This window comes from Glycine soja, chromosome 7 (genome assembly GCF_004193775.1).
Source record: "Glycine soja cultivar W05 chromosome 7, ASM419377v2, whole genome shotgun sequence".
NCBI classification, from domain to species: domain Eukaryota; kingdom Viridiplantae; phylum Streptophyta; class Magnoliopsida; order Fabales; family Fabaceae; genus Glycine; species Glycine soja.
The window spans coordinates 6,835,831-6,861,475 of NC_041008.1; the positions used below are offsets into that span (position 1 = coordinate 6,835,831).

A 25,645-nucleotide genomic window follows, 5' to 3' on the forward strand; every position below is an offset into this window, starting at 1 on the left:
ATTATTATTTAACAATTACTTTTTTAATTAAGTATTTGAAAAATATTTAAGTTTTATTTTATTATATGCGGTTAATTGTTTTCCGTTAAGTTATGACGTAACAAATGAAATGTCACGTCATCACGTCTTGAAAATGACGTGTGTGAGTGATGAGTGATGACGTGACACTTCATTTGTTACGTCATCACTTAACGAATGAAAACTAACGATAGGTACTAAGTTGAAACATATGCTGAGATATATATTTTGGGTCTGGAGAATGATAAAGGAAGAGTGAGGAAATACATGTTACATGTGTACATTAATTACACAGACCGTAGAACACTAATTATATATGATTTAAATGAATTTTTTATACCTGAAAAATATGTTGTTTTCATATTCCTGGCTAAAAATTCATTTTTTGTTAAATGTCTACCTGAAATTTTTTTATATATTACAACTTATTACCTGATAATAGTCCCCTTCCATTGAGTGATGATGTGACAGACAGAGTGCCACCTCAACACGCCCAATCACTTGCACGTCTTTGTCACACCATTGAAGATGATGATGTGACAACAAGAGATCCATGGTAAGACGCAATAATGTGATATTTCGTCTATCACTTCATCACTCAACTAACGACAGATGGTAGAATGAAAGGGAAATTTTTTTCAAGTACTTTATTAAAAAAAAATATATTAAATAATAATCTAAAAATAATGAAAACTTGATTGAGGGTTATATATTTTTATCAATTTATACGTGTTTCACACACACGTGTGAATGTGTGTTATTAAAAAATATTTTCTCCCAAATTCAATGATCCTTATCCAAACTTTTAATTCATTTATTAATTTTTGTCATTACTTATTTGTCAATTCAAGCACGGAACCATTGTACCAACAAAATATCTTGAAAGGTTAAGGAACTAAAACTAATAGAGGCTGCGTGGGTCCTATCCAGATACAGGAACTAACTCCACAACACAATCTCATTCGATCATCAATCCTCACTCGTGGATTTCAATCTCGTTCAGTTCCTCCCATTTTCATACACAAATAATTTTCTTTATATTTCTGCATTGCTTTGAGTGGATTTTGCATAATCATATTATCAATTTTTCATTCATTTGTAAGTGGGCATGTGATTGTGAACTTATTGAGCTACATTAATTAACCAATGTGAAAGACTCTTGTGCATGTTGTGATATTCATCATTTTATCTCAGTTTGTCTCATTAAAAATGGAAATAATATGCTAAGTTGCTAAATGCTTTATGTCATCTCAGTGTATGTTAGTTTAGTCCAACTGTGCAAGTTTTCATTTCGACCAGTGGTTCGTGTTTGATTTTGATTCTTCATGTTATCTTTGTAGTGGGATATGAGTGCAGAAGTACTCTTGTGAAGGTTGGAAAAAAGAAATCTCAATTTGATGTATGGTATGCCAAGATGGTAGCCTACTGTTGATTATAGATTTTATTTGAATTTGATATTGTTGTTCAATGATTTTCAAAAAAGAAAAAAGCAAACAGAGGATGGTGAAACTGGTTTGAATTTAAGGTGTTTGATAAATAGAGCGCATCTTTTTTTGTTTAACAGTGCTAAATTTTCACACTCAAGATTGAATGGAATACATCGATGCAAAATGTTATCCGGTACTCTAGTCTCAGAATGAAAATGTCCCTTTGATGAATGATTTGTTGTACCTTTGTTTTGCATTAAATTCAGATTCTTTCTCTAGAGATATTGTAAGGGCTCTTGGATTCTTTTTTTTTTTTTTTATGTGGTTATTCTTTTGCTAGCAGAACCAGGGGTGTAAGAAGAAGTTGAGGTGATGGAACCCCAGGATGAAGAAGAGATCCATAACTGTTTGATCAAGCTGGTTGCTTTATTGTTCCTTACCTTGGGTTATCTTTCTAGTTACTGTCTTTAATGCAGCATCAATGCTAGTGAAGGAATTGACTCTATTGTTGATAATGCATTACAGAGAAGTAATCCGGAAAGGCGAAGGGATAAGGTTTACATTGGTTGTGGAGCTGGGTTTGGTGGTGACAAGCCCTTGGCTGCTCTTAAGTTGCTTCAAAGAGTTCAAGAACTAAATTATCTGGTTCTTGAATGCTTGGCCGAGCGAACTCTTGCTGATCGTTATCAAATCATGATGTCTGGTGGTGATGGTTATGATTCTCAGAGTAGGTGTTTCCTGCTCTTGCATTGTTCTAATCTTATTCTTAAGTTTAATTTTTGTAAAAATTTTCTGCAGTTTCTAACTGGATGCATATGCTGCTGCCTCTGGCTTTGGAAAGAGGAACTTGCATAATTACCAATATGGGTGCAAGTAAGAATTTCTAATGCTGCATTTAATGCATCATATAATAATAATTGATAATCAGAAGATATTATAATTTATATGTTCAACTAAGTTTTTTGTAATGCATTTTGTTTGAATTGATATGTATGGTTTCTCTCTTGTTTTTCTAACTTCATTCACTCTTTGTTTCTGAAAGTGGATCCTCTGGGTGCTCAACAGAAGGTCTTAGAAATAGCTAACAGCCTGGGTCTCAATGTTTCTGTTGCTGTGGCTCACGAGGTGTCTGTCACTAATATAATAGGTATTTAGATTTTCCTGTAAACTTTCCTCTGACCTATGTTATTATCAAATTTTAAATGAATGATTGAATTGTGAAGGGGGTTTTGAAATACCAACTAATTTCCAATTCAGTTTATTTGTCTCAGGCATTTGTTTTTTTACCTACTGTTACAATTTCTAGTTTTCATTTTGTTTCGTATATGTTGGGTGATCCCTCCTTTGGTAATGGTCCTTGCTGGAGTAGAATGATTGGTTCTGTAATGGGATAATATGTAGAGTGTTACTTCTCTCTGATGTATAAACAAACAATAGGAGTGTCCTAATAAGGAGATTTTTCTGGTTAAAACAATGATAGTTATTAACCTCATGAGCTCTACATTTATTTACTCTTCATTTAAGCTTAAATACTTTTCAATTTTTTTTCTAGTCTTTAGCTCTTTTGCAAGGTGCTTCCCTGAAATTATTGATGCATCTTATTGTACTATTCTTTCATCTTTTAATATATTTATATATCAAAGAATTTGGGGGATTTTCTTATTATTCTTTGTGCTAAGTTCTACAACTTATATATTCATACAACATCTTTCAGGTTCAGGATTTTCACCAGCAAAATCATATATCATGGAGGGTGTAAGAATCTGTTCTCACGACCCATGAGGCTGTCTGTGTTCACATATAATGTCATTCTCTGATTAACTATTTTTTTCCTTTCATTTTTGTGATGTATTTCCAACCAATTTTTGGGCAGCATTCACCCACCGGCCTGCATCAAATGTCAGATGTACTTTTCATCATACTTGTTTTATTTGGTGATGTCATATGACAAGTTTAGTTGTTAAGCCTGTTTTGGTTAACTATTTATTGGTTGTCATATGAAGAATTTTATTAACTGTTAGATACTAAACCATTCTTGAGCATTCACCTAACAGCTTAAGCTTTGGGGATAGTTGGTCATTATTCATAGACATTGTATCAGTCTTCATAATCAAGTGGATAGTTTGATTCTTGCCACCTCCTTTTTCTTAGCAAAAAAGTTGAATTTTACAGTAAGGTAGGGTAAGCCATGCATTATTCATGCTTTAAATCCAAAAGGCTCTTGCGTAAAGGGGAGTGGTAAGTATAAAATCTTTCACATAGTCTTCACTTAACAACTTAAGCTTTTATGAGAGTTGGTTGTTGATATTAATGATTGCTTTTGAAGTTTTTCTTCAGTTATTTACTTGTAAGGATGCATTCTGATTTGCTTATTGAACTGAGTGAATGGACCAATCTATTCCACTCTGCCTGTCTGTAATATTGTCATGTGCATAATCTGATCAAATTTAGTTATTCATGCATGATTTCTCCACTTTATTAGACTTCTGTTAATCTGGATGTGAAATTTGGCTGTAATTTGCAAAGGGTATCAGCACCTACTTGGGAGCTGCTCCTATTGTTCATTGCCTTGAAAAGTACCAACCAAATGTAATAATTACATCGAGAATTGCTGATGCTGCTTTATTCTTAGCACCTATGGTATGAAATGTGTTCTTTTCTTTCCTTTATATTCCCCATCTTTTCCTCCTTTCTCCATCAATGCTTGCTTTTTAGTGATTGAATTGATTCAGTCTTCATATGGACAGTATTGTTTCTTTGCAAGGTATAGGGAGTTTTATGAAGTTTAATTTGTTACTTGATTATTTATTTTTAGCAGGTCAATATAGACTCCATTAACTAATGTCTACTTAGGATAACTCTTCTTAAAAGCACTATGCTTGTTCTTATAGAGTGGGATCCAGATGATGAACCACAGCACATTGAGCCATCTCCTTATCTTTTTTTCAATAAAAAAATGACAGAAGGAACAATATAGATATATTCGGTAGCTTTTGGTGTGTAGATGAAATGGACTTGAACATTGTGTTCTGTTTTGTTTCATTTTATTCTGTTTAGTAGAGAGAGATAATTGTATTTTTCTCGTACTAAAATTTGTCACATTAATTAAGATTTTATTTCAGAAAAGTTCTAGACTTTTTTGAAGAGCATATTACATTTTTTTTCTATAATGTAACTAATATTTTAGATTGTACTATCCTAACAAGCAAAGATAGGATTGCGAGTGTTCTGTTGTTCAGTTCTTAATAGCTTAGTTATCTGTTGGACATAATTCTGATCAAGCTGGTATATGGGTAGGTTTATGAGCTAGGATGGAACTGGGATGAATTAGAACATCTAGCTCAAGGATCTTTGGCTGGCCATCTTCTAGAATGTGGTTGCCAACTCACAGGGGGATATTTCATGCATCCAGGTATGCTAATATAGGTTAACTCTACCCTTGCATATGGGATAAAATATAAATGGATGGGTTTTGTGAATGAGAAAATACTGTTTAAGCTATATCTTGTTTGTTTTAGGAGACAAGTACCGAGATATGTCCTTCCAGCAACTACTGGATTTATCACTGCCTTATGCTGAAATCTGTTTTGATGGCCAAGTATGTGTATCAAAGTCTGAAGGAAGTGGGGGAGTTTTAAATTTTAATACATGTGCTGAACAATTACTATATGAGGTTGGAGACCCTGGGGCTTACGTAACCCCTGATGTGGTAAGTTAAAATGTTTGTTATGAAGCACACTGGGCATTTATGACTAGATGGTAAAATAAACAACAAAAAGAGAAAGAAAAAAATTACTGTGTTCTTCAACAGGTGATTGATTTTCAGGATGTTTCTTTCCTTCCATTATCAAGCTCTAGAGTTTGCTGTCATGGAGCAAAACCATCTACTATTTCAGTTCCTGATAAGCTTTTGCAGTTGGTTCCACAGGTACATTTCTGAATCATTATCCGTTGGTTCCACAGAATCTCCCTTTGATGTTCCAAATACTTCTTATAGGATTGTGGATGGAAAGGATGGGGAGAGATATCTTATGGAGGTTATGAATGTGTTAAACGTGCTAAAGCAGCAGAATATCTGGTAACCTTTACAACCTTATAACCATCTTCTAGATCAGTGTGCTAGTTTCATTTTTTTATATATAATTTATGTTGTTTCTCCTTCACTATTAGAGGTACATCTAGCTTACTATTGATTAATATATTCATCTTTTCATATGCTTAATTAGGTTAGATCATGGATGGAAGAAATATTTCCTGGTCTTAATCACCGTATACTTTCTTATATAATTGGGTTTGATAGCCTTAAAGCTACCAGCGGGAATGGAAATGAGTCATCACAGACAACTAGTGAAGATAATAGGCTACGCATGGATGGGCTTTTTGAACAGAAAGAACAAGCCATCCAATTTACCAGAGAATTTATAGCATTGTATACAAATGGACCAGCTGGTGGTGGTGGTATCAGGTCAATGTTTCATTAAATCTGGTTCTGCACGTGTTTGACCAAAATTCTTAATGTCCAATTTTTATAGCTGAGAATTATAAACCTGTGTCAAATTGACAATCAATGTTCTTCTAATTTGGTGATTTCTGATTAAACCATAATTTTATTTCCAAGGTTTCCCTGAACTTGCTGCTATATCATCATGTTGCTTTGGATTATCAGATTCTGCACTGCACATTAGAATTTCTATGTTCTTGAAGTTTTCAGTTCAACTGTTATAACACAAACTTGCTATTAATGACTTGGGAAACTCCAATTGTGAATGAAGTTGGAGCAAAAATTTGAAACTGAGTTGTTGAACTTTGAATAGCTAGTTAGTTGTATTAGTTATCTGCAAATTAGTTCTTTATTTTGGTTTGAATGCTGTTATAATTCTTTCTGACCATTAGTGACATTGACATATCTTTTATTTTGAATGCAGTACTGGATATAAGAAAGAGACTCTTCTAGAGAAACACTTGGTACTCTCTTCTTTCCATTCCTCTCATGGATTTCCTCACACTTGTTTATATGCATGAATTAGGACTATACTTACACACATGGACCAATAGACTCCATTGAGATCTATCAAACACCAAATTTTCAGTAAAATGATTTAGAGCAAAATCTTTTTTAATGGGATAAGGATTAATTGTTGTTCAATCAACATTATGCCTTGGAGAATGAGAACTAGGAAATCATCTGTCAAACTGGTAATGAGACATGCAGCGTTTCATTGTAGTGAAATCATCCTTCTGAACTGCTGAAGTCAGATAATGAACTTGAACATTCAATGAAACTTCTTGTCTTGAAGAAGTTCGTTTTGGTTGCAGTGCTTATGATCTTGGTCTTACTGCAACATTCATTAACCTTGCTGCCAGGACTATTCATCATAGGTAGTTTTTTCTTCAGGTAAAGCGGGAAGATGTTTTCTGGCGAACTGGGATAAAGAGGAGCACAAGAAGTCAGTCAAATAAAGTAGTTGATCCTGACCACAATCTGAGGCACATATTGACATTGCCACCGAAGCTACAAGCTGAAACAGACAAATCCTTGGAATCTGTTTCTCTTGGTAGTAGTTGCTCACCTGCTCCATCTGGCCAGAAGATTCCACTTTACAGTGTAGCACACAGCAGAGCTGGAGATAAAGGAAATGACATTAATTTTTCCCTCATCCCACATTTTCCTCCTGATTATGAGAGGTTGAAACTAATTATTACATCTCAATGGGTAAAATCAGTGGTCTCCAATCTTCTGGATTTGTCCCTTTCTCCTGATTTAGATGCAAAAATTCCAAGAGATAAACGGGTCAATGAAAATGTTAAGGTGGAGATATATGAAGTCAAGGGAATCCAGTCATTAAACATTGTTGTTAGGAACATACTGGATGGTGGTGTCAACTGTTCTCGACGAATTGATCGGCATGGAAAGACCATTTCAGATCTCATTCTGTGTCAGCAAGTTGTGTTGCCTCCTTGATTGTGTGATTTACTAATAAGGTGGCAATGTTCTCCTGAATGGAATGAATAGAGCATTGCAAAACTTAGAATGATAGAATTTATTGAAGCTTGGAAGTGCTTTAATTGAAGTAGGACTCATATGGGGAGGGAGGATTCCATTTTGTGCTCTTTAGCCTACATATTCTTATGATAATAATTAGCAAAAGCTGTGCTGTAGCCACATCATCCTTTTTAAAGATTATGGTGGGAAGCATTTTGATCTTTAGATTATGTTGTTTCTTTTTCTTTGTAATCTACTACATAACTAGCTTCTATTTTATTTTTTAAACTTTGTTCTGTAGTTTGAGAACTAAGTTTTTTGGCTTAGTAGAAATTTGAGAAGTTAGAGAAAGATGGAGAAAAGACATTAAGATGTACCAAGAAGAGCACCAACACAAGTGAGATTAACTCATACACTATACTTAAATTAGTAAGATTAACACAAACTATACTTGGGATATGTGTTGATTTTATTTCTTTAACTCATACACTACACTTAAATTAGTAAGATTAACACAAACTATACTTGGGATATGTGTTGATTTTATTTCTTTAATTTTCAGCAAATGAACCTTCGAAATGTTATGAAAAGAAAAAAAGAAATGAAACACCCTTGCTTTGATGACCTGGTTAGGACCTAATATTAGAGAGAACAAATTAATTAAATATTTGAATAAACAAAATAAATTATAATATTAATTTACTATATTTTTCTCGAGTCAAATCAAAATCTATTCTAGGATGATTAATGTTTACCATTTTATTATTTTTGGAATTATGGAATAATTTTAGTTCTTAAAATTATCTTTGGAGTCTCCAAAATTATATGATCTGTATAATTTTACCGCGCATGTTAATTTATGACTCTAGTACCTAACTCTAATTAATTCACGGACTCTACAATTATTTCATTTTTTTAATAGATAACCCGTTTAAAATAAGGGGCTTCAGAGCCAGGGAGGAGGAACTATTTTCTTGTTTCTAGATTCAAGATTGTAGAATAAGAACTAGGAGGCTTTCATAGAATTATCCCAACTAAAACATGTTAAAAATACAGTCTCTTTAATTTGGACTATGCCATGATTAAAATTGCAAACATGTTAGCAGTTAGGATGTAGCATTGCCTCTATCTCTCTTAACATCCTTTTCTCTTAAAACTTCTTTTATTAACCTCTTAATTATGAAATCCAAATCTTAGTTATACCAGAATAGTAAATGAAAGAGAAGTTGGACAGAGCTATTTTTGTTGCATCCAATAATTTCCACCCCTTGAAACGATCAAATCCATCAACCTGTTTTCACTCCATCCAATTAGATCATCCACAAATCACAACATAACATTTCCATTTTTGCTTCACATTGTTTAGGGTCTCCAATCACTTGTAACCATTTACCACCGTTAGTATATGTTGATATAAGTTACTTTTTGTTTAGACAAATCCAAGACTTTGTTCAATTCCCTTTTGTCTGAGGTGTGTGCATTCTTGTTTAACTCCTCTTTGTTCCTCAGACATCCCAGAAGGGAACCAAAAATAAAAAATAAAAAAATAAACACAATCAATAAAGGGGAGAAAACAAACATGTCATTCACAGGAACTCTTGATAAATGCACAGCATGTGACAAGACTGTCTATGTGGTTGACTTGTTAACTCTTGAAGGAATTCCTTACCATAAAAACTGCTTCAAGTGCAGTCACTGCAAGGGATGTCTTACGGTACATATAGCTCTCCTTTTTCTTGTTCCTTTTCTTGGTTATTCTCCTTTCAATGTTATTGTTGTCTCTGTGTAACATCACAATTCACATGCAATTGGAATGAAAGAGATCATAATTAATAGAGTAAAGGGTAATTTTGTTTTAATCATATTGTACAAAATATTAAATGGAATGCTACTTTTTTTATTATTTTATTTACTGCTTTCATGATTTTGTGAAGGAAATAGTAAAAATAACACAGTCATGTTTACAAAATTTACTTCATAAAATCTTGAAACAGGAGACAATGTGACAATCTTGTAATTGCTAATGAAAACATATCAACTTAAAATGAAATGAAAACAGAAAACAAATCAAAACATTCTTTTGGCTTCTTAATTCCTGAGTCAAGAAATTGTGAATTAAATTATTTAACAAGTTAGTGAATGTTTGAGAAAGATTAAATTCTTTTCAATACAAAATAAGTTAAGTCTAACACGCATTGAATTAAATTGATATGATACTATACTATTCATTAAAATAAAATGTCCTTTAAACATTGTTCCTAAATCGAGGGTGCCAATGATATACTACTTAATGTTGGTCAGATGTGCACATACTCCTCAATGGATGGAATTCTTTATTGCAAGACACATTTTGAACAGCTTTTCAAGGAATCTGGCAATTTCAGCAAGAACTTCGGTAAGACGAAGAAGACCATCTTTTGGCCAATCTTTTTGTGCTGTTCTCATAATCCAACCTCAAAGTACAAGTAGGTAGAAAAATGTCACTTTCTGTTACTTATGCTAATGAAACTATGTTGTTTTCTTGTAAATGTTGCAGCAAAGTCTTCTGAGAAGCAAAATGAGTTGGTATGTTCACTATCCTACCTTGGCACATACTTTACAAATTGCATACGAATCATACATAATTTTATGAGTTTAATGACTATACTCTCTCAGTGTAAAATTTTTTATATTATCAACCAATCAGAAATTATCGTTGATATGATTTTTAAAGTTATTGTTTTAAAAGTCAAGAAACTTAAGATATACTGTGATTTGTAATTTGATGACATATAAATCAACTTTACACTCTAGTTTTATTATCAGTTTCTTGGCTTGTGATATCTTCTCATGAGACTATATATAATTATATATTCTTGTGTTCTCTTTCTAATATGCAATTTATCATGATCATTAACAGAATAGAACCCCCAGCAAGCTATCTTCCATGTTCAGTGGAACCCAGGACAAATGCTCAGTTTGCACAAAAACAGTATATCCTCTGGAAAAGGTTTGTAATCTCATATCTTCCCCATGTAAAAGGAAACAAGTTTGTAAGATCATAATTCTCACTATTTTCTATTTCCATTTTCTGTTTTCACTATTTTCTATGCAAACTTTTGAAATAGAAATATAATAAAAACAATGTAACATTTTTTTGTAATTAAATATGAACACAAAAAATAAAGTAGAAAATGTTTTCTCAGACCAAACAACATATTAATTTGAAATACATTTAGCAATTTGATTGTAAAATGATTCCATATCACTTGGATTAGGATATTGGTTTATTAACAAAACTAACCATGCATACATGCATAAAAATTTGGTTCAATTTATGAAACAGATGACACTTGAAGGGGAATGCTTCCACAAGACTTGCTTTAGGTGTGCTCATGCAGGGTGCCCTCTCACACATTCAAACTATGCTGCCCTTGATGGTGTTCTCTACTGCAGGGTCCACTTTGCACAACTTTTCATGGAGAAAGGGAACTACAACCATGTGCTCCAAGCTGCTGCACACAGGAGGACTGGTTCCTCTACACCTCCACTACTAGAGGAGCCATCACAAGAGCCAGCACCACCAGCATCTCATGAGGACCAAACAGAAGAAGAGACACCTCTTGAATGAGACTGGAAGTTGACATGAATTGTTTCAATTCCCTCCATCCCCTTCTTTCAGAATATTGAGCAAGGTCTTTGGTTTAAGTTCAGTACAGTGAAAATATTTGTAACAATATCTTTTTGAGTTTCATTGTAAACTAACAACTTGAGAGGTTTGTTTATTATGTATTCAAAATTTTTAAACAAAAGATTTGAGCAATGCAATTTGTTCTTTTTTTCCTTTAATTTGTTGCAGTTGTTACCTTATCGTGCAAGCTAAGTAGTAAACCGTGCTATACCAAAAAAAAAACAAAACAAAACAGTGATATAAATTCTCAAACTTATTGCATTATTAAACTTATTTTAAAAATAATTATTTATAATAATTTGTAATCTACTCGTATACTGCAAATTAGAATTAGCAACTTAAATAATAAAAGTCTCACTATGTATTCTCATTCTTTGAATTAAACATTTTTAACACTTTTCCTCTTTTCTTTAGAAGGTGCATTTCACGCATGACTTTAGAACTAACAAAAACAATTTTTTTTTCTCAATCACTTCAAACTACTATAAGTATACATAATTTTCTTAACCATCCATCCTTTTCAATTTAAAAACTAATCTTATATTACAACTTATATTATTATTATAAATCTAAAATATAATCTATATATTAAAAAATATTCATTGGTTAATATAATTTACATATTTAAAAATATTAATTTATTATGAATTTCAATTAAATAAAATAAATATTGATCCTATGCAACACATAGACTAAAATATTATTTTAAATAAAAATAATCATTTTTTTAATCTTAAATGAAACATAAATATTTTCATAAAATATTATAAATAAATTCAAACAATGTAATATTATTTTATAAAATCAAACAATATTAATAAAATTTCTCGGACATTAGAATGAAGTAGAGAATATACCCCTGTAAATCATAGAGAGAAACAGAAACTCCACTAAAAGACAAAATATGGTTAGGATATTTTCTTAGCAGCCAGTTTCAGTGTCCATTCATCACAACAGACACAGTTATATATCCCGAAATGAGCATTGGATCAATACAAAAACAGAGAAATGATTAGTGACACTTCACGCGCTGGCATGGCGGTTGAATTTAGAAAGCACTGAAGAAGCATAGAAGTTTATAGGCTATACCATATTTTCACTAATTTGTTTATTTTAAAATTGAAATACATATTTTTATTAATTCTAAAACTTTAAATATATTTAAAACATTTCTTTAAATTAAATTCATTTAAACACAAATTTTGCATTAAAGAATAAATTATCAATTTCATCAACTAATACCTTCCTTCTTAAATAATTTTTAAGGTAATAAAAATATTTAAGTAATTTCCAAAATATTAAATATTCATCACCTTAATTCTTATATTTATGCAGTTTAATAAGGTTCATATTTGAAGTTTTTTTTTAATGTGGGTAGGTTAAAATGATTTTTAATACTTCTAAAATTATTTAAGCACTTTATTTAAACACTATTTAGAAGAGAGGATAATGCTTTGAGTTTAATAGTCATATATATTTTTACATTATCATCCAATTATAAATCAATGTGATATGAATTTTGAAGAAGATGAATAAACTTTCAATAAAGTTAAGAACAAATTTTAAAAAATAGACTTAAATTCAATTTTGATCTTTCTATTTTGTTTAATTCATAATTTTGGTCCCTTTATTTTAAAATTGAGACATTTGATTTTCCTATTTTAAAAAATTTATAATTTTAGCTCGTCTATTTTAAAAATTTCATAATTTTTAGTTAAATTCCTAACTTTGTTTACACTTTATTTCTTTTATTTTGGTCCATTGAATCCTATACTTAATATATTCATTTAAGATACTATCAAAAATGATTTAATTAATAATATTATAAGAAATAAAACGTAAAATAAAATTAAAAATTAAATCAAAATTATAAAATTTTTAAAATAGGAAGATAAAATGTTTTTGTTTTGAAATAAAAAGACCAAAATTATATATTTTTTAAAATAAAGAGACCAAATATCTCAATTTTAAAATGGAAGAACCAAAATTAATATTGAGTAAAATATATAGAACAAAATTGTATTTAAGAAAAAAATTATAATTATAAACAAATTTACTACTGATAATTAAATATAAATTAGTTAATTATGTTTTATAATTAGTATAGAGGGGGGGTGACTCCAAAATTTTCTGATTTCTCAATAGAGAGGCACACGCGCGTTAGGCGCAAGTGGAGACAAAGCTTGTGATTTGTGAATAATATCCTCTCTCCCTCCCTCTCGTATATATCTGCTTGCTCACTTGGCTGACCGTTTTAACAAAACACGCAACACACAACTCATTCATATTTTCTTTCACATCACATTTCCCCTCTCTCCAATCCAACACACACATTTGGAACTTCCATTTCCACTTTCTCTGTTCCAAGCTCCCTCCCTATTCACTTCTCTTCGTTTTGGTAATTTCATCAACTGTTCCAATTCCTCTTGCCGAGAACACTTATCTTTGTTCTTTTTTTTAAAAAATATTTTTGTGTTGAATTGAATGAATGTGAAAAAAAAAAAAACGAAAATGCTCCTACGTGCATGGTTGATTATAGTTTGTACACTCCTAACCGAATATTATTCGCTGATGATATAATATGTTTGACAAAATCACGATTGAGGTGTGTTTGATTTGAACGTAATTTTGAGTGCCAAGCCTTGTTATATTTGATGTTGAGCTTTCTAATTCAGTTTTGGACTATTTTTTTTGTTTTGTTTCAGTTTTTTCCCCGAGGAATTCGTTGTAGAATGTGTTGAAGAGAAGTGGCTCTTCGATAGTGTTTTGTTTTGGAAGATAACATCATAATATGGATGTTGCTTTTAGGTTACCACAGTCAAATGTGGTATTGGATGGTTTGGATTCTTGCATTGTATTTGGAGGGAGAGGCGTTGGTTGTGCTTTTCTCGGCAACTCGAGGACTATTCCGAAGGCTCGTTTTAGTGGGGTGAATAAGATAGGTAGTAGGAGTAGTTCAAGAGTAGAATGCGTAGGAGAGTTGAAAGTTCCAATTGGGAAGAGGGGTTTGTCTTGGAAGAATAATAGACTTTTTAGGAAGAATAGGGAAATTTGGTCAAAGTGTCAGGGTAATGATTCTTTATCATATGTCAATGGCAATGGACGGAATGTTGGTAGGGTGGAAGGTGCGGATGAGGACTCTGATTCCAGTGCTGAATTGAGTGAACCTTTGGGAGAAGAAGAAAAAGGGCAAGGAGGGAGGAAAGAAGATGGGGGTGGAGTAGAAATAGAGGTACAAAATGTGGATGAATTGAAAGAACTGTTGCAAAAGGCCATGAAAGCATTAGAAGCTGCTCGAGTTAACAGCATCATTTTCGAGGAAAAGGTTAAGAAGATATCGGAGACCGCAATTTTTTTGCAGGATGAAGCAGCAAGTGCTTGGAACAATGTTACTTCTACCCTTGATGTCATCCAAGATATTGTGAGTCAAGAATTTGTTGCCAAAGAAGCTGTTCAGAAAGCAACTATGGCTCTTTCTCTGGCTGAGGCAAGGCTTCAAGTGGCCATAGACTCTTTGGAGGTTACAAAAGAAGTTTATGATACCCCACAAGGTTCTAACAAGAGTAATGGCGATAAAGATATAATTCAAGAGGAGAAAGAACTTTTGGTTGCTCAGGAGGATATCAGGGAATGCCAGACAGATTTAGCAAATTGTGAGAATGAGCTGAGATGCTTGCAATGTAGAAAGGAGGAGTTGCAGAATGAAGTGAACAAATTGCATGAAATTGCAGAACAGGCACAGCTGAAAGCAGCGAAGGCAGAAGAAGATGTTGCAAACATAATGCTTTTAGCAGAGCAAGCTGTTGCCGCTGAACTAGAGGCTGCACAATGCATGAATGATGCAGAGATTGCATTACAGAAAGCAGACAAATCTTCCTCTAGTTCTAATGCTGATACCGCAGACACTCTACAAGTACAAGATGTTGTGGCTATTCCTGAGGAGGAAGTGGTTCAAGGTTTATCTGGTGATGATGCTGATAAAAGAGAGATTGACTACTTAATCGATGGTGAGCCTTTGCTAGCAATGCAATTGCCAGAAACACAATCTAATAACACCAGCAAAAGTTTGGAAGACATGGTACAGTCTGATTATCTGAGGGATCATGAGAATGGACAGTTAAGCTTAGACTCTCCTAAAGAAGCTGAAGTTGAAATAGAAAAGTCAAAGAATGTAGTTCAAACAAAAAAGCAGGAAACACAGAAAGATTCGGCAAGAGATAACTCACCGTTGGCTCCCAAGGCATCATTGAAGAAGTCTTCCCGATTTTTTCCAGCATCATTCTTCTCTTTTACTGCAGATGAGACTGATTACACACCAGCATCAGTTTTCCATGGTCTTGTGGAGTCTGCACAGAAGCAACTACCCAAGCTGATTGTTGGGTTATTGTTAATTGGAGCAGGGTGTGTATGATCTTTCTTTATTTGATCCTTTTCTTGCTGTTATTTTTATTTCAACCTTTCTACAAACAATTACATCATATGGCTGGCACAAATATTTATTATGGTAAGGAGTAAAACATATGGAATATTAGAATGATAAATTTTAGACTTTGTGTGACATGATAGAAAATATCAAGGGTAAAATATTCACTGGCTTGTTTAAAAACTGTTTGTGAAATTAAATTCCTATCTTAGAAGTTTATGCCTTTCCACGTGATATGCCAATTGCCAATTAGATGCACAGATCAATATGAAGGTTTTACTCTCTTTTTTTCAAGAAGTGGTAGAATTTTATTTCAGGCTTGTGTTCTACACCAATAGAACAGAGAGGAGTGCCCAGCTGCTTCAGCAGCCAGAAGTCATTGCAATCACTGTTGAAGAAGTTTCTTCAACTGCAAAGCCTCTGGTTAGACAGCTTCAGGAGCTTCCCAGGAGAATTAAGAATATCATTGCATCATTACCTGATCAAGAGGTTTGTTTCCCTTGTTCTTATGCTCAATTATTAAGTTTTATCTGACTCTGCATGGTATTTATCATAGGTGGATGAGGAGGAAGCCTCCCTCTTTGACATGCTCTGGTTACTACTTGCAAGTGTTGTATTTGTGCCAATATTTCAAAAGATTCCTGGAGGTAACTAGGTTGCCATGTTTTCTTAATATTGGATGAAAGAATAACAAAGTTGTTTGTCTAAATGTTATACTTTAGTTTGAATTTGATTAGGCACCAAACTCTATATATTGCTTAGTGCTTACATGAAAATTTTGGTTTATAGATTATATCTGCTGCTTTTTTTAGCTCACATTTATTTTCCTATGTCACCTTTTGTTAGTTTGATTATGATGATAAATGCCATTTATTAGCTTGATTATGATAATAAATGAAGTTGCAATGCTTGAAGAAAATTTGGCTACTTGAATTGAATAAAAAGAAGTAAGTGTTTATCTTGTCACAGGCTTCCAATCATCATCTGAATTATGTTTTGGGATACAGGATTTATTTTAAATCATAACTTGATCAAATTGATTGTCTGACAAGTCATCTACCTGCAACAATGTTTAGGCAGTCCTGTTCTTGGCTACTTGGCTGCTGGTATCTTGATTGGGCCTTATGGTCTCTCCATCATTCGTCATGTTCATGGAACAAAAGCAATAGCCGAGTTTGGAGTTGTTTTCCTGTTATTCAATATTGGCCTGGAGGTGGAGCTTCCTATAAGATCTTGTTCTGCCTTAGCTTTGATCATCTCTGTAGTAAGAAATAAACTGAAGCTCTGAACTGTATTTTTATAGCTCTCTGTTGAAAGGCTTAGTTCAATGAAGAAATATGTCTTTGGATTAGGCTCTGCTCAGGTGATGGGAAAACTCCATCTTCCATCCTTGTATTGTTGTTCACTTAGGCTATTTTATTTATATGCTACTAATGCCCGAGTCAACAATTCTTAGCATGTATGGAAAAAATGCAGGTTTTGGTGACTGCTGTAGTTGTTGGCTTGGTGGCTCATTATATTTGTGGTCAAGCTGGCCCTGCTGCTATTGTCATTGGGAATGGCTTGGCATTATCATCAACTGCTGTTGTTCTGCAGGTAAATAACCTTAGCTCTGTTGGCTTTTAACCTTTACTCCGTGCTATATGTTAACAGTCTACTACTCCAGCTTTATGCTTCTATTAATGTAAATTCAAATAAGGTGATATCTACCTTTCTGAAAGTATTAATTGTAATCCGATTTTCATTGTAGCCTGCACGTGTTAGCAATGACTTTTTGGTTGTCATAACTTAATAAGCTTGATGGCTATATCTGTAATTAAAATATTTCAAGGCTGTTCTTTCTATTTAAAACTTATGTTTTCAGGTCTGCTAAGTCTTTTCATATAGCAATAATTCAATTGAACTTGTTTTGCAGGTTTTACAGGAGAGAGGTGAGAGCACATCACGGCATGGAAGGGCTACATTTTCTGTTCTTCTTTTTCAGGTTCCTTTGTAACTTACCATCTATCTAGAAACTGCAGGATTCTCTTGTAAAATAAAATATTAAATGATATAATACTTGAGATATGTAGTTGGCTAAACTTCATCTTATATGAGGCATTTGCTTCAATTTTCCAGACTATTGCCTTTACCTTCTAGACTCTGGATAACCTGAACTGCATATCCTATAGGGGCAAAAGTATGTTATTTTGTCAGCATATAAACATGTTTGCATCCTATACAGTCAAGTATTCTACACAGATACTATAGAAAGTAGAAAGAATAGTGGTGCTTTTCACTTGTTTCTGTTGAAAACTGAATACAAAGATATAGAGAGAGTAGAGAGAAAAGGGAGATAAGGTTTCTCTGAAAATGTCTCAACTCTTTAGATGATTTCGTAGAGGTGTTCACAGATTGGATTTGATTGGTTTTGAGGAGTAAAGTTATTCAATCATATCCCATTGTTTTTATTTTATTTAAACATCCAATCAATTTGATCCTAAATTAAATATGATCTAATTCATTCCAATCAAAAGTGGGTTTGGATTGGATCAATTTTTTGGTTTTTGTATTTTTTTATATAAAAAACTAATAAACAAACTTTTTGGTTTATGTTGGATTGAATTGGTTTACGAACACTCCTAGTTTCGTAGATTGGTTTACGTTGGATTGGCACTTATTTAGTATCTTTATATAGATTCTCAACTTGCATCCTCGTTGTATGATTGTATCTATCTTGCCATTGCTATATCAATCTGTTGTTTTTTTTATCTATTAACCATATTTGGTATTCCAATATTTTGACCGAAACTGAGGATTGTGTCTTTGTTTCTGTTCAGGATTTGGCTGTTGTTGTCTTGCTAATACTCATACCTCTTGTTTCACCTAATTCTTCCAAAGGAGGGGTAACATTTTCTATACTTTATCTTAAAATATGTATATCAGACAATAGACAATATTGTGAACATGGCTACTTAAAGTTGCATGAACTCCTGTCCTGTGTAGCACGAGACAGTTTGTGACAAGGCTGTTTTGATTTTGTTTTTTTATTATGTATGCATTAAAAGGACCAAAACACAGTTCACTCTTTCTAATTAAAGGTGGATCATGTTAAATGCTTGACTGGAAGCCAATGACTTCACCTTACTTTTGTCAGTCATTATCATCTATCTTGTCTTTTTGTGTAATACCAATCTCAGTTTTCAGGTTGGTTTCCAAGCCATTGCTGAAGCTCTTGGTCTGGCTGCTGTTAAGGCAGTGGTTGCCATTTCAGCCATAATTGCTGGTGGACGATTGGTATGTGATATTCAGAACTGAGGCGTAGATGTGCTATTTCTAATTATTAAAATATACTCCTAATCTGGATAGCTGATGCTTAATTTTTTTTTATTGAAGGAAATATTTGCCTTTTCTTGTCAGTTTATCTATTTTTGTTTCTAATAATCTTTATAAAATTATTTTGTTAAATTCATCTTAGAAGTTTACATGGAGCATAACAATAAGCCATCAATTGTATTGCTCAGGGTAGATATGCTGACATCTAGTGGTTGATATGAGATAGAGTTTTGGTACAAATTACAGACCATGTTCCACAGATTGTATATTTTACAATGATCTTTGATCTGTAATACGTTGTACACATTCAGATATTCTAGTTATCACGTGGATGGAAATTGCCAACTAGTACTACTTATCATCGATGTAATGCATAAACTCAGTTGCTTATATTGGTTGAGACGAGTTTTGCAGAGTAGTGGTTGAACATTGAGAAATGGTGGAAGTTTCTAGGCCTAATGGGATTAAATGGAGCGGGCATTTAGCATATTTTATGTTAAGTGTATCAAAATCCTATATATGATATAAAAGTTATTTTTCCCCCTCTATATTTTTGGATTCATTAGGAAGGCATGTTTTGACAATTCTTGATTGCACTATAACTTTTGCTATGTAATTTTCCCATTTCTCTGTACAGCTCCTTCGGCCCATATATAAGCAGATTGCAGAGAATCAAAATGCAGAAATATTTTCTGCCAATACACTCTTTGTTATTCTTGGGACTAGCCTTCTCACAGCCAGGGTAGGTGTTCATACCGATGTTTTTTCTTTCCCTTATTTCCCCTTGGTTTGGGTTTTTGAGCTAAGCCAAGGTTTGACAGTTTTCAACAGTTATTCTTGTGTCCGTTGAAGTGATGAGATGACTTTTTTTTTTGGTGTGCCAACCTTACTTTTACCCCTTTTTTTAAAAATAATTTTTCTTTACTTAAAACAGGCTGGACTTTCCATGGCATTGGGGGCATTTTTGGCTGGTTTACTACTGGCAGAAACTGAGTTTTCCTTACAGGTTGAATCTGATATTGCTCCATATCGTGGCCTTCTACTGGGTCTCTTCTTTATGACGGTTTGTGCTTAATATTCAAATTCAAAAGTTAACTTAGTTGTATTGTATATTTACATGTAACATATATCTATTTTATAGTTTGTCAATATGCTGTTCAATTGCTTATGTTGGAATAATTCTTATGAGACTCTTCAACAGCAAGAAATGGCTGCTTCGAGATTTGTGACTTTCTGAGCAAGCTAGCTTCAATCTGTATAATTGATGGAAAGTAATTTTTGTGACTTTTCAGGTCGGAATGTCAATTGATCCAAAACTTCTTCTTTCAAACTTTCCAGTCATTACAGGGACCTTGGGACTCTTGATATTTGGCAAGACTTTGTTGGTTACTTTAATTGGCAGAGTTTTTGGTATTTCTCTCATTTCTGCCATCAGAGTGGGTCTTCTTCTTGCTCCAGGGGGAGAATTTGCATTTGTGGCTTTTGGTGAAGCTGTTAATCAGGTTTTCGTCTTTGAAAACTGTTTTGCTTTCCTTCAGTTCTGGATTATAAATTATTATATTTATTTAAAATACATCATTCTTCTTTTCTTGTTTTTGACAATATGCATCTTGATATTTGTAACTTAAACTTTTTTTGGAGTTTTATGATTATGGTCAGCTTTCTTGGAAAAATGAACTGATAAGTGGATTAATAATATGTTATAACCATTCACCAGTCAAGTGTTAATAAAATTGGGTTATCGCTGGCTGTTATTTTGACATTTTGTGACTTAATAAGAGTTTTGAGGTGCAATGTCATCTGTTCTTGCATTTCCCAAACATCCATGGGGCCTTTAACCTTTTTCCTCATTGACATTTTATTTGTTATAAAAACTAACGTTTTGCTATTTGATAATTAATATTTGTGCAGGGCATAATGTCTTCCCAAATGTCCTCTTTACTGTTTCTTGTCGTGGGAATTTCAATGGCCCTCACTCCATGGCTAGCTGAAGGAGGTCAGCTCCTTGCTTCCCGTTTTGAGCTGCATGATGTTCGAAGTTTATTGCCTGTGGAAAGTGAGGTAAGATCACCTGCAAGAGTAACTGGCAGGGACTTATATTATTGGGGTTGTTTCTTTAAGCTTATTTTAAAAAAAAAAAAACATTTTTTAATAAAAAAGTAGTTTTGACTTTTTTGATACTTTTTCTTAAAAAAAAAAGTTTTTCTTTTAAGAAACAAATCCTATTTGTTTCTTAAAAAGGCTCCTTTTTAAAAAGCATTTTTTTAATATTTTTTAAAGTTTAAATAAACTGACCCATTAACTGCAAAAGGCTGTAAAATTTATACCTATAGAACTGCCATTGCTGGTGGACTGAATGCCATCTTTTTTATTTTACGATTCAATGGATTGTTTGTTGTGTTGCATGAAATAGCAAGTCTTGCCAGGAGTGTACAATGCAGCTGGGTAGTATTAGTATCTACTGTCTACAAAGAGTAGTAAAAAGGAAAAAAATAGAGAAATGGTTGCTTACACCTGGCATAAGATTTTTCTCTTTTCAAACTATCATTTTGCACCCAGAAAAAAGTCGTAAGTTTATTTGGGTCTCATTGACCATGCGAGTCCAATTGAGAATCATATGGTAGCAATAAGAAAAGGCATTAAATCTTTGACATTTATTATCAGAGAAAGTGGAGGTAATATAAATGAACAATTTCAAAGCCAACCAAGGCAGTTAATTTTGGCACAAGGTCAGTCTATTACTGTCAAGCAAGCACTCACTGCCTTGTGCTTATCTTTGTAATGATACTGATAGTGTTTTGGAAAGAATATCTTAGTCAGAGAAACAATAAATACGTTTACTATGTAGGACAGCTTGATGCAGTAAAAAAAAAAAATGTAGGACAGCTTGATAATTATACCTTTCGTGCCTTTTATTTTTTCTGTCAATCACATCTATTTCTTACATTTGAAATATTATTATTCTCTATACTCTTTTAATCACATGATTGACTTTTTTTCCAATTAGTTAATCATATTTCTTATCTCATATTTAGTCTACTTTAGCTTAGGAGATTCTACAGTAATGCTTCCTACGCTTGTGTTAGTAGACAGTGAATGTAGTTAGACCATATTGATTCAGCATTTGTTATTTTTTTTTATTAGATTTGACACGTAAAATTAGTTATTGACTACTTTTTGGAGGACATCTTTTACAGACAGATGATCTGCAAAATCACATCATAATTTGTGGATTTGGGCGAGTTGGGCAGGTGAGTTCTTTCTTTCTTGGTTTAATTAATTACTTTTAATAATTTATCATTTTGTTATTTATATATAACAGTTTACCATTTTGTTATTTCCAGATCATTGCACAACTTCTTTCTGAGCAACTTATTCCCTTTGTTGCACTAGACGTGAGAAGGTAGCTCAATACTAACTGAAAATATTGTTTTTCTTGTTATTGTATCTTAAAATCCTTCCATGAATGATTGTGTAACTATTAGGTGATTTTTACGATTAGTGGATCTTATTTATGTTGAAAAAGAAAAATTAGTGGACAGAATTGTTAAATGATATTCTAAACTCTGCCTCCCAAGGGAAAAAAAGACAGGACAAGAATATTACTTTGTCTCTTTCTTTATGCATGAGGTATCTAGATGTGCTGCTGTTTGGTTGTGCATCAGTTTTGACTTTCTCGGAGACATTAAAGGCTTCACTGAAAAATAAATTGATTTTGCTGTAAATAGTTGGATGTTTGTCAAGATTATCCTTTAGATTTCTCCGAAGATGTGTGAACTACCATATATCATTTTACATTTTTGCATATGAACATCAGAAGATGGCCTAACCTGTCTTCATATTTCTCAATGTCTTCAGTGATAGAGTGGCAATTGGGCGTTCCCTAGATCTCCCTGTGTACTTTGGAGATGCTGGTAGTCGAGAGGTAGTGCATATGACTTCAGTACTTGAGTTTGCGTGCATGTTCATTGCTTGACTGTTTTGTACTGCATGATAAGGTCCTACACAAGGTTGGGGCTGAAAGGGCAAGTGCTGCTGCGGTAACTCTAGATTCCCCTGGAGCAAATTATAGAACAGTTTGGGCTCTGAGCAAGCACTTCCCAAACGTGAAGACTTTTGTCCGTGCTCATGATGTTGATCATGGATTGAATTTAGAAAAGGCTGGAGCTACCGCTGTAATATTCTATTACCTTTTCTATTATGAATGTTATGATTGCCTTATGGTATAATTTTGGAAGTGTTTTTCTTTACTAATACATATTTAGATTTAGCCAAAATACTCTGTTAATCTTCTCTGTCTTATCTCTTTATCTCTCTGCCTCTTGCATTTGCAGGTTGTCCCAGAGACCTTGGAACCAAGTCTTCAACTAGCAGCCGCCGTGCTTGCTCAGGTAACTATCATGTTATTTGAGCAGATATATTGTCCGAATGAACTTTTTAACGTCTTAGCATTTTATTATTACTCTCACCTGATGATAACAACACCATTTATTGTGGTAAAATATTATGTTCGTTTCTTGTTGTAGCTGAATCTGTCACATTGCCTGAACTTTTGTTTATTTTCTCTTCATTGCGTAAATAATTTACAGAGTTTCTGGTTAATTTTTCTCAGAAATAGTATGAGTATACTTTTGCTCTTTATGCCATGGTAAAATTTGGTCATACATCTCAATGAAAAAATGAAGACACTTGATGTTCTTACAATTGAGAAGGGAAAACTGAAAATTAAATAACATGTTTAATTTAGGCCCTAACAGAATGGGACATACAAAGGTTTCTTATCATAGGATTTAGCTTGTTGATGAACCCAGTTAACTAAGCATTTCTCTCTTCAGGCTAAACTTCCTACATCGGAGATTGCAGCGACTATAAATGAATTCAGATCCCGTCATCTGGCTGAGCTCACTGAAGTACGCGTTTCTTTTAATCACATGCACAATTACTAAATATTAACTCTCATGTTGGATTTTGCATGATCACATACTACTCGTTCACTTTTGTATATCATTGATGCCTGGATGGAATTATGTTACTTTTTGGTTTGTTTATTCAGCTATCCGAAACAAATGGAACTTCTTTTGGATATGGATATAATAGAATTACGAGCAAAGCCAGATCTCAATCCCTAGATTCATCAGATGATACTCAAGTCTCTGAAGGTAAACTGGCGACATGAAGATTGCCCCATATATACAAAGTGGAAGGTAAAAGAAAACAGAGAAGTGAAAAATTGTATAGCAGCAGAGTAGCTGTTTCATCGTTGTGTACAGAAATGTACATATATATGCATCAGAATTTTGATTAGTCATCCTTAAATTTCAGCTGAGGATGTACGTGGCATTGATATTGTTCCATATTCTTTGGCTTTCGAAAAGCCCATCCCTAATATTATTTATTTTTATTTTTATTTTTATTTTTATCCTTTCAAAAAAATTGATTTAACTATTAGACGCAAAAATTCTTTTTCCATGCTCTCAACTTATCCTCTTTTTATTTTTATTTGTAATTGTCTACTTGGTTTTCCTATTCTGTTACATCTTTTAATCTATTTTATTTATCTTTATTTATAATTATCTACTTGATTTTCGTATGTTCTGATGTATCTTTTAATCTATTTTATTTATCTTTATTTATAATTATCGTCTTGTTTTCTTAATCTATTATATCTTTTTATCTTTATTTTTAATTGAATTTCATATTTGTTTAAAGAAATCAATAGTTAAAAATAACATTCATATAAAAATTCAATTAACTTGTAATTGTCTACTTGATTTCAATGTAAATATATTTTATTAATGAGCAAAATATGAACTATTTCACTTTCATACGATAGTTTTCAATTTATACTTTTACAAATTTATATTAAAATTTAATTTTCACATCAATGACTAAACTTGTATGGATTACATTGTAAGTGATTGTTACCCATGATGATGTTTTACATTGAACTCGATCTATTGCTTATGAAATTGATTTTTGTGGCGATGATTATGGGCTCCGTTTGATATGTTCGGAAAATAAAGAGATAAGCTCAAACTCTCTGAATGCATGGTGATCACCATAGGAAATCCAGCACGTAACATCTATCCAAACACTTGTGATACGTTGACACCAGTAATGCCTTCCCAAACTTCCAATAGTAGGCATGTGGTTTCCTTTCATGATAATCTTCGGCAGCAATAGAAGAAACAACAAAAGGAAAGTGCTTGTAGATCCAATATGCACATATTTTAAAAACAACAAAACAATGAAAACAATACTTAATATAAACTAAAGAACTAAAAAAAAAAGTTAAAATTACTTGTAAAAGTGTGATATATCATGTAAGTTGTATGATAATGCTCTTTGACGTGTCATTCAAATTCTCATACATATGAACCAGTGCAGCAGCTCCCCATTTGTAACTTCTACTCTGTGTCAAGTCACAAAATGCGTCCAAGAATACCACATGAATGTATGTGGCAGTCTTGTTAGCAAAGAGTGTGCAACTTATCAGATGCAACAAATATGTTCGAGCTGCTACAATCCATTATGTTGCGTCACATTTGCTCCGATATATGTCTCGCAACCAGAATACCTAACATATGCCCAATAGCATTGTATTGTCTTAGCTCTTGCTTCTTCTGAACTAACTTCAAACAATTCAACTAACAAAAAGATGATTTCGTCCACATGAAGAGCCTCGAAGCTATGGAAGGCCTCTGTAATCGGTAGATGTAGCAACGATGCCACATTGTTGAGGGTGATAGTTACCTCTCCTTCAAGAAGATGGAAACTACTAGTTTCCTTATGTCACCTTTCCGCAAATG

The 25,645-nt window shown here is 33.0% G+C and overlaps 3 protein-coding genes across 14 annotated transcripts; all 3 read left to right on the top strand.

Moving 5' to 3' along the window:
• Positions 1–885: 885 nt before the first annotated feature.
• LOC114418465 lies at positions 886–7,887 on the top strand. 11 transcript variants are annotated; one of them, XM_028383813.1, is made up of 15 exons: positions 896–1,116; positions 1,359–1,422; positions 1,789–1,865; positions 1,971–2,172; positions 2,244–2,318; positions 2,488–2,592; positions 3,160–3,200; positions 3,972–4,085; positions 4,743–4,857; positions 4,964–5,154; positions 5,257–5,373; positions 5,443–5,523; positions 5,672–5,910; positions 6,371–6,410; positions 6,841–7,887. In XM_028383813.1, exons 3-15 carry the CDS (start codon positions 1,818–1,820, stop codon positions 7,405–7,407), a joined length of 1,935 nt encoding a protein of 644 aa, XP_028239614.1. In that variant the 5' UTR covers positions 896–1,116; positions 1,359–1,422; positions 1,789–1,817; the 3' UTR covers positions 7,408–7,887. The 11 variants fall into 11 exon arrangements, with proteins under 11 accessions (XP_028239617.1, XP_028239623.1, XP_028239624.1 ...); XM_028383814.1 differs by having other exon boundaries at positions 1,359–1,417; XM_028383818.1 differs by having other exon boundaries at positions 897–1,020.
• A 609-nt stretch (positions 7,888–8,496) lies between these two features.
• Positions 8,497–11,219, top strand: LOC114417681 (LIM domain-containing protein PLIM2b-like). The gene is made up of 5 exons (XM_028382778.1): positions 8,497–9,142; positions 9,730–9,823; positions 9,965–9,993; positions 10,328–10,417; positions 10,754–11,219. The coding sequence occupies exons 1-5, from the start codon at positions 9,008–9,010 to the stop codon at positions 11,036–11,038; spliced, it is 633 nt and encodes a 210-aa protein (XP_028238579.1). The 5' UTR covers positions 8,497–9,007; the 3' UTR covers positions 11,039–11,219.
• A 2,121-nt stretch (positions 11,220–13,340) lies between these two features.
• Positions 13,341–24,311, top strand: LOC114418466 (K(+) efflux antiporter 2, chloroplastic-like). Of its 2 annotated transcripts, XM_028383824.1 has the most exons (21): positions 13,341–13,496; positions 13,804–15,499; positions 15,839–16,010; positions 16,078–16,168; positions 16,598–16,734; positions 16,825–16,884; positions 16,998–17,117; positions 17,437–17,505; positions 18,341–18,406; positions 18,708–18,797; positions 19,474–19,578; positions 19,771–19,899; positions 20,129–20,338; positions 20,748–20,897; positions 22,034–22,087; positions 22,181–22,239; positions 22,695–22,761; positions 22,835–23,011; positions 23,171–23,227; positions 23,672–23,746; positions 23,890–24,311. In XM_028383824.1, the coding sequence occupies exons 2-21, from the start codon at positions 13,890–13,892 to the stop codon at positions 24,010–24,012; spliced, it is 3,621 nt and encodes a 1,206-aa protein (XP_028239625.1). In that variant the 5' UTR covers positions 13,341–13,496; positions 13,804–13,889; the 3' UTR covers positions 24,013–24,311. The 2 variants fall into 2 exon arrangements, with proteins under 2 accessions (XP_028239625.1, XP_028239626.1); XM_028383825.1 differs by lacking the exons at positions 22,181–22,239; positions 22,695–22,761; positions 22,835–23,011; ... (1 more) ...; positions 23,672–23,746; positions 23,890–24,311 and having other exon boundaries at positions 21,981–22,068.
• The last annotated feature ends 1,334 nt before the right edge of the window (positions 24,312–25,645 follow it).

What these genes read in the sequence shown, in the direction of transcription:
- LOC114418466 (XM_028383824.1), top strand. Translation starts at nt 13,890, where the DNA reads ATGGATGTTGCTTTTAGGTTACCACAGTCAAATGTGGTATTGGATGGT. An exon ending in TATTCAATATTGGCCTGGAG is followed by an intron (nt 16,735 to 16,824) that starts GTGGAGCTTCCT and finishes GTATTTTTATAG; the next exon opens with CTCTCTGTTGAAAGGCTTAG. An exon ending in AAAAGGCTGGAGCTACCGCT is followed by an intron (nt 23,012 to 23,170) that starts GTAATATTCTAT and finishes TTGCATTTGCAG; the next exon opens with GTTGTCCCAGAGACCTTGGA.
- LOC114418465 (XM_028383816.1), top strand. Translation starts at nt 1,818, where the DNA reads ATGGAACCCCAGGATGAAGAAGAGATCCATAACTGTTTGATCAAGCTG. An exon ending in ATAACTGTTTGATCAAGCTG is followed by an intron (nt 1,866 to 1,970) that starts GTTGCTTTATTG and finishes AATGCATTACAG; the next exon opens with AGAAGTAATCCGGAAAGGCG. An exon ending in TGATGGTTATGATTCTCAGA is followed by an intron (nt 2,173 to 2,243) that starts GTAGGTGTTTCC and finishes AATTTTCTGCAG; the next exon opens with TTTCTAACTGGATGCATATG.
- LOC114417681 (XM_028382778.1), top strand. Translation starts at nt 9,008, where the DNA reads ATGTCATTCACAGGAACTCTTGATAAATGCACAGCATGTGACAAGACT. An exon ending in CTGAGAAGCAAAATGAGTTG is followed by an intron (nt 9,994 to 10,327) that starts GTATGTTCACTA and finishes GATCATTAACAG; the next exon opens with AATAGAACCCCCAGCAAGCT. An exon ending in CAGTATATCCTCTGGAAAAG is followed by an intron (nt 10,418 to 10,753) that starts GTTTGTAATCTC and finishes TTTATGAAACAG; the next exon opens with ATGACACTTGAAGGGGAATG.